The 6,873-nt window shown below is 46.1% G+C and overlaps 1 protein-coding gene across 1 annotated transcript; it reads left to right on the top strand.

Moving 5' to 3' along the window:
• Positions 1-283: 283 nt before the first annotated feature.
• On the top strand, positions 284-6,306 carry LOC115031549 (zinc finger protein 235). Its single transcript, XM_029480000.1, has 4 exons — positions 284-744; positions 1,007-1,064; positions 2,625-2,751; positions 4,232-6,306. The coding sequence occupies exons 2-4, from the start codon at positions 1,050-1,052 to the stop codon at positions 6,019-6,021; spliced, it is 1,932 nt and encodes a 643-aa protein (XP_029335860.1). The 5' UTR covers positions 284-744; positions 1,007-1,049; the 3' UTR covers positions 6,022-6,306.
• Positions 6,307-6,873: the final 567 nt, after the last annotated feature.

The following is a 6,873-nucleotide window of genomic DNA, read 5'->3' on the forward strand; positions in this document are numbered from 1 at the left end:
GCGCCTGTGCTCCTGATGTATCCAACTCAGTGACCGCATCTGCGGCCCAGGAAGAAGCCGGGCATCCAAGTCCTCTCTCGATGGGCTCTGCCTGAGGCGGGGCTGCCCTACACTGACACACCTCAGCACCTTGCAGAGCCCCAGGAGAGGCTAGCTTCCCAGGGGAGCCTGGCAGGGTAGCTATCTATCTATCTATTTATTTAAACAATATTTTTATTTTGTTAAAGTTATTAAATAAATATATTTAATGATTAGAAGAGAGAGAAAAAGAAAGAGAGAGAGAGAGAGAGAGAGAGAGATCAAAAGACAACTTGTGGGAGTCAACCTAATGGTACCCAGAGACTCAAACTCAGCAGGTTAGACTCAGTGGCAGTTTCCTTTACCTGCTGAGCCATCTTGTAGGCTCAAACTCCCCTTTCCTTGGAGAGGGTTTAGAGCTTTTTTGTTGTTGTTTTGTTTTGTTTTTTAATTGGTCATTATTTTCATGCCTGTGGGAAAAGAGACTTTGTGACGGCTCTTGTAAATGAACAATGTTTGCTAGTAATTAAGTCTTTTAGAGGGAGACACAGAAGAGGACTCTATTATTTCCATGTATGGAAACAATAATATGTAAGATAGCTGTCATAATTGACAGACCTTTCTGAGAGTGGTGGTCAGTCATGACACAGCATGCATCAGAGAGTTCAGAGCTTAGTGAAGATTTGTTTTTCTGGAAAACCCATCACCACAGGCAGCCTTGTGAAGGTAAGAGTGCCCAGCACCCCACCCCACCCCACCCCAAGCTGGCAGAAATGGAGAATGTGTCCTTTTCTAACCCCCTGAGGTGAGCGAGGTGAGGCATGGGTGGCCCCTTAACTTTAACCCAGAGGCTTACACTACCAATTAGTAGGAAGTAGGCAGAAAAGCCTGGTCAGCGCACACAGCCCTTGGGGCTGATGGAGAAGCTGAGGAAGCCATGTGGATCAACTGTTCTAGCAGTGTTCTCACGAAGCCCCTCTTCCCCCAGCTTGCTTCCCAGAGCCCTGCCTTGTCTCAAAGAGAAGAGAACAATGACCAAGTTGCAGGTAAGTCGGGTTGCTTCCCCCCTCCCCGCAGTGCTAGGGATTGGAAACAGGACCCCTGCATGCTGGGCAAGTGCTCTGCAGCCACCATAGCCTATTTGACAAGGTCCAGGCCACAGAAGGACCCTGTTCCCAAAACAAACAAAAAACCCTAGACAGCACCTGAGGAAGGACACCAGAGGTTGGGCTGTAGCCTTTATATGCATGTGTACCCTTGTGTACATATGTACACTCACATGCATGCATGCACACAGAAAACTGCTCACCCTCATTTTCTGCACTGGACGTCCTGTGCATTCATTTCCTGAGCAACCAGGGAGCATCTGGCTGCCGCCAACTGCATGGCTTCTGTGGTTGATCCAACTCAGATGATGAAGGAATGAAGAAAGGACAGATTCACAGACACGTGTACAGACAAGCTGGGATGGAATAAGCTGTGTGCTCTGATGGAGACACACCAGCAGCCCTAAAACTCAGCTCATTTATTAGACACCGCTGAGCACCCAGGAGCCATGATTCAGGAAACTGCAGCATGAATATTAATGCACAGGGGTATTTTACATGGAGTTCAGCCAAGCTCTCCAGCTACACAGTGCCCTCAGCTCCAGGGACTAGATGCTTGTTTTGCTTACAACAGTGGTGATTTTCCTAGGTAATTTCTAGGTGGTAAGTATTCCTATTTCTCTGTATTCTGGCCTAAACTGGGCACTTTTGAAAAATCTTCAGTATTTTTAAAAAAATCTTCAGTACCTTGGTAAATGATTAAAAATGGCAGTTTGTCTGAAACTTTCACTTAATTAGATTTCTGTTTTAAATTTACTGTTTGTATATGGACAGTATATTATAGTCAATATATGTTATATATACTACATATATATAATATATATTTACATGGCTGAACACCATGGCATATATATAATACATACACACACAGACTATATATATATATATATATATATATTGTCTGTGTGTGTATGTGTAATGCAGCCTTTATGGAACATTGTGTGGCCATGAGTGTCAACATGCAGACAATGATGATAGTGTTGTTGGACATATATTGGCTGCTTAATGCATATGTGCATATCATACAGTATTCTGGGTCTTCTCTGTGGTCTCATTTAATCCCCTCAGGGGCACTGGGAGAGGAAGGAATGTCAGTTGAGCAAATGCTTTTATAAGATCCAGCTAAGCCATTTTCTTAATTCGTCATCAATGTTGGAGGGCCCAACCCACTGTAGCTGGTGCCATCCCCAGGCTGATGGTCCTGGGTTCTATAAGAAAGCAGGCTGAGCAAGCCAGTAAGCACCGCCCCTCCATGGCATGTGCATTAGTCTCTGCCTCCAGGATCCAGCACTGCCTGAGTTCCTGTCCTGAGTTCAATAATGAACAGAATATGGAGGTGTAAGCCTAGTAAACACTTTTCTTCCAAACTTGCCTTTTGTTCGTGGTGATTTGTCCCAGCAATAGAAGCCCTAACTAAGACAACAGGCTCTGTATAAACAGTTGCTCAGGTCCTAGTGGCATTGGGAATGAATCTGAGGTGGCATGTGCTTGCTGTCACAGGAGGCAGTGACCTTCAGGGACGTGGCTGTGGTCTTCAGTGAGGAGGAGCTGGGGCTGCTGGACGCTGCTCAGAGGAAGCTGTACCACGATGTGATGCTGGAGAACTTCAGGAACCTCCTGGCAGTGGGTGAGGACGGGGCCCTGTGTCCTTGGTGATGTCAGAAATTCACACCCATGTGTCTGTTGTACTCCACTGCTTCCCTTATAGGTTTACTTATTTTGTATTTTATGTACATGTGAGTGTTTTGTCTGTGTGTGTGTCTGTGCCACATTCACTCATGATGCCCACAGAGGCCAGAAGAGGGCATTAGATCCCCTGGACCTGGAGTTACAGATGGCTGTGAGCCAGCATGTGGATGCTGCACACACACACCCTGGGTCCTCTGGAAGGGCAGCCAGTGCTCTGTATGGCTGAGCCACACCTCCAGCCTCTACTTTACTTTTCGTTTTGTGGCAAGGTCTTAAAATATAGCCTAGGCTTGCCCGAAATTTGATTCTCCTATCTAAGTTTCCCAAGCACTAGGGTAGCAGCTTTGTCGACTGTGTCTGACAAACTGCGTGCTCCTGGGGCCTCACACTCCAACCCTGCCCATTTCTATTTCTTTTCCTGCTTCAATAGGTGTGTCTCAGATGTTGTCCTTTGTATCTCTTTGGCCAGAGTGCTCTTCTCTGGTGGAATTCCTGTCTCTGTCTCTCTGCCTGTCTGTCTCTCCCTATCTGTCTCTCTGTGTGTGTGTGTGTTTGTCTGTCTGTCTCTCCCTCTCTCTCTGTCTCTCCGTATATATGTGTGTTTGTGTCTGTATATATGTTTATGCCTGTCTGTCTCTCTATCTTTGTGTGTGTGTCTCCCTCTCCCTGTCTCTCTGTGTGTATATAGGTTTGTGTCTGTCTGTCTGTCTCTGTCTCTCTGTCTGTCTTTCCTTCTCTCTGTCTCACCATATATATATATGTGTGTGTTTGTGTCTTTCTGTCTTTGTCTGTCTGTCTCTCTCTCTTCCTCTGTCTTTCTGTGTATGAGTATTTGTGTCTGTGTGTGTGTGTGTGTGTGTTTTCCCCTCCCTCCCTCCCTCTCTGCATTCGTCTGCTCGGGAGCCCTCACAGCCCCTGCTTTTCATGTGTCTCACCCTTGCTCTCTCCATTCTGCACCTGCCTCCGCTGGTGTCTGAGCACCACCACCCCTGTTACCTCAGAGTTAGTGCTTCCTTCCCATTATCCTTCTGCACGGCTACACACAGGCTCTTCAGTTACCTCAGAGTTAGTGCTTCCTTCCCATTATCCTTCTGCACGGCTACACACAGGCTCTTCGGTTACCTCAGAGTTAGTGCTTCCTTCCCATTATCCTTCTGCACAGCTACACACAGGCTCTGTGAGTCAGGTGCTCAGCACGGGCTGAGGTAGCCTTGAGCCTTCACTCCCGGGCTCACTCCAAATTTCCCGCCATGGTCAAGTGTTGATTGTTCTTGGTTTTAGCTCTTTGTTCCTTAGAGCTCTCAGACATTCACCTTTGACACTGATCTCTAGTCAATATTTCCAGAAAGAAATGAGGACTGGCCAACTTTGATGTCCTCATCCTTGCTGATATCATCTTCTGTTCTCTATTCTTACAGGATGCCAGAGTCTAAATACGATGGCGCCTCTTGACACAACAGGAATAAGGTGCCTTCCATTGGGGAAGCTTCCATGTTGGCAAATGACAAGCCATGATGTCAACAAACTAGCCAGAGCTCCAGAAGTTGGAATAAACACTCCAGGAAAGGGTCCTCACCTCCTGGAGCCGTGCCACTCCTCCTGCCACTGGGGAGCAGAGCAGCCTTCTCAGGCCTCCGAGGATGATGGCTGTCTGGAGAATCTCACAAGCGATCATTCCAGCATTACCGAAAATCAGGAATTTCTCTCTGGAAGGGCTCAGAGTTCTTGGAGTAAAGCACACTTTAGTGAGAGATGGAACCATGGGAAACACTGTCCTCAGACTCTGGTGAAAACTGAGTCTCAGCTGTTGGCTCTGGGTGTTGACATTCTGGGTTGCATTTCCCACCACAATCACAATATACTGCATAAAAGAGATAAAGTCCCCAGCAGCGGTGACTGTGATCAAGTCATTTTTCCCATGACACTCCTCACCCAGCATTGTGCTTATAGAGAACAGAAGGCCTACCAGTGCAGCAGGGGCCAAGAAGTCTTCAGTGACAGCCCTAGTCTGGAACTTCATCAACAGACCCTCTTAGGAAAGAAGTCCCCTGTACATAGTACTCACAAGGACACCAGGCCCAGTGTCCCCATTCAACCAAGTGTTCATCTAGGAACAAAGCGTTACTGGTGTCATGAGTGTGGCAAAGGCTTCAGTCAGAGCTCAGCACTTCAGACTCACCAGAGAGTGCACACAAGAGAGAAGCCCTACAGGTGTGACAGCTGTGGGAAGGGCTTCAGCCGCAGCTCGGATCTCAACATCCACCGCCGAGTGCACACTGGAGAGAAACCTTACAAATGTGAGGTGTGTGGGAAGGGCTTCACACAGTGGGCACACCTCCAGGCCCACAAGAGAATTCACACAGGAGAGAAGCCATATAAGTGTGGAGACTGTGGCAAACGCTTCAGCTGCAGCTCGAACCTCCACACCCACCAGAGAGTCCACACTGAGGAGAAACCATACAAGTGTGACAAGTGTGGGAAGTGCTTCAGCTTAAGTGGCAACCTAGACATCCATCAGCGGGTCCACACAGGAGAGAAGCCATATAAATGTGAAGAGTGTGGGAAGGGTTTCAGTTCAGCCTCAAGCTTCCAAAGCCACCAGAGGGTCCATACAGGAGACAAGCCATTTTACTGCAATGTCTGTGGGAAGAACTTCAGTCGGAGCTCACATTTTCTAGATCACCAAAGAATTCACACTGGGGAAAAACCATATAGATGTGAAGTGTGTGGGAAGCGCTTCCCCTGGAGCTTGAGCCTTCATAGTCACCGGAGTGTGCACACAGGAGAGAAACCGTATAAATGTGAGGAGTGTGGGAAAGGCTTCAGTCATGCCTCAAGTCTGCAGGCTCACCACAGTGTCCACACCGGTGAAAAACCATTCAAATGCAATGTTTGCCAGAAGCAGTTCAGCAAGACCTCAAACCTCCAGGCCCACCAGAGGGTTCACACAGGGGAGAAGCCCTACAGATGCGACAGCTGTGGGAAAGCCTTCAGCCAGAAGTCCAGTCTCCAAGTCCATCAGAGAATTCACACTGGGGAGAAGCCATTCAAGTGTGAGGAGTGTGGGAAGGAATTCAGATGGAGCGTGGGGCTTAGTTCTCACCAGAGGGTCCACACAGCAGAGAAACCCTACATGTGTCAGCAGTGTGGGAAAGGTTTCAGTCAGGCCTCATATTTCCATATGCACCAGAGGGTCCACACTATATAGAGACCTTAAATTGGCCACATTTGCTGTAAGGGCTATAGTCAGAGACCACATCTTGTCTTCCACCAGAGAATCCACACTGCATGGAATCTTTAGTTTCTGCTGTCAGGTGGGCTCTTGGCTGATGATTGTTAAAAGTATCCCCAACACTCAGAGGCTTCAGGAGACTTCATAGGAGCTTTATTTTGGTATTTTTGCCCTCAACTTATTCTCCTACTGTACTCATTATGCAAAGGGAAGAGAGTATTTTAGAATGGATCTTCTTAGCATATAAATAAAAGAATTAAAAAAGCGTATGTAGAAAAGGATTCTGATTTAATTATAAAAGGAAACATTGGCAATTGTGAGGAACAGACCCAACAGGAATTGTAGGGCATCATACTAATGCTGATATTATATCATTATGGGTAATCAATAAAGATTGGCAAAGAGCTTATAGCAACTGATAGGAGAAATTAACAACAACTATCCTAAAACCAAATGACTTCAGTTTTTACGAAGTAATTGGATTCACCCCATATTGTAAAGAGAACATCGATTCCTGGAGCCCTTACATTTTATACTAATGTCGATAAGTTGGAAATGTCTGGTTATAATTCAGAAAAAAACATAAGCAAAGTCATTCAAAGCCCATATGTTTTGATTTTTTTTTCAGTTCAAAAATCAGAGTTTTATGACATTCTTAAGGAACTACTAGATTTTCTTGAATCTCTTCATATAGTTACTGCCCTCAATATGCAGAAAATGTTTCGGATATAGAAACTGCTGAACTTACTCAGTATGACCAAAATTAACTTCACTGTTTATTCAACTACAAAAATTAATCATAGAGAAATCATCCATTGTATATAACAC

Source organism: Mus caroli, chromosome 7 (genome assembly GCF_900094665.2).
Source record: "Mus caroli chromosome 7, CAROLI_EIJ_v1.1, whole genome shotgun sequence".
Classification (NCBI taxonomy): Eukaryota; Metazoa; Chordata; class Mammalia; order Rodentia; family Muridae; genus Mus; species Mus caroli.

Excerpts from the sequence above, each read along its gene's own strand:
- LOC115031549 (XM_029480000.1), top strand. Across the intron at positions 2,752-4,231 it reads CAGGAACCTCCTGGCAGTGG|GATGCCAGAGTCTAAATACG; the intron begins GTGAGGACGGGG and ends CTATTCTTACAG.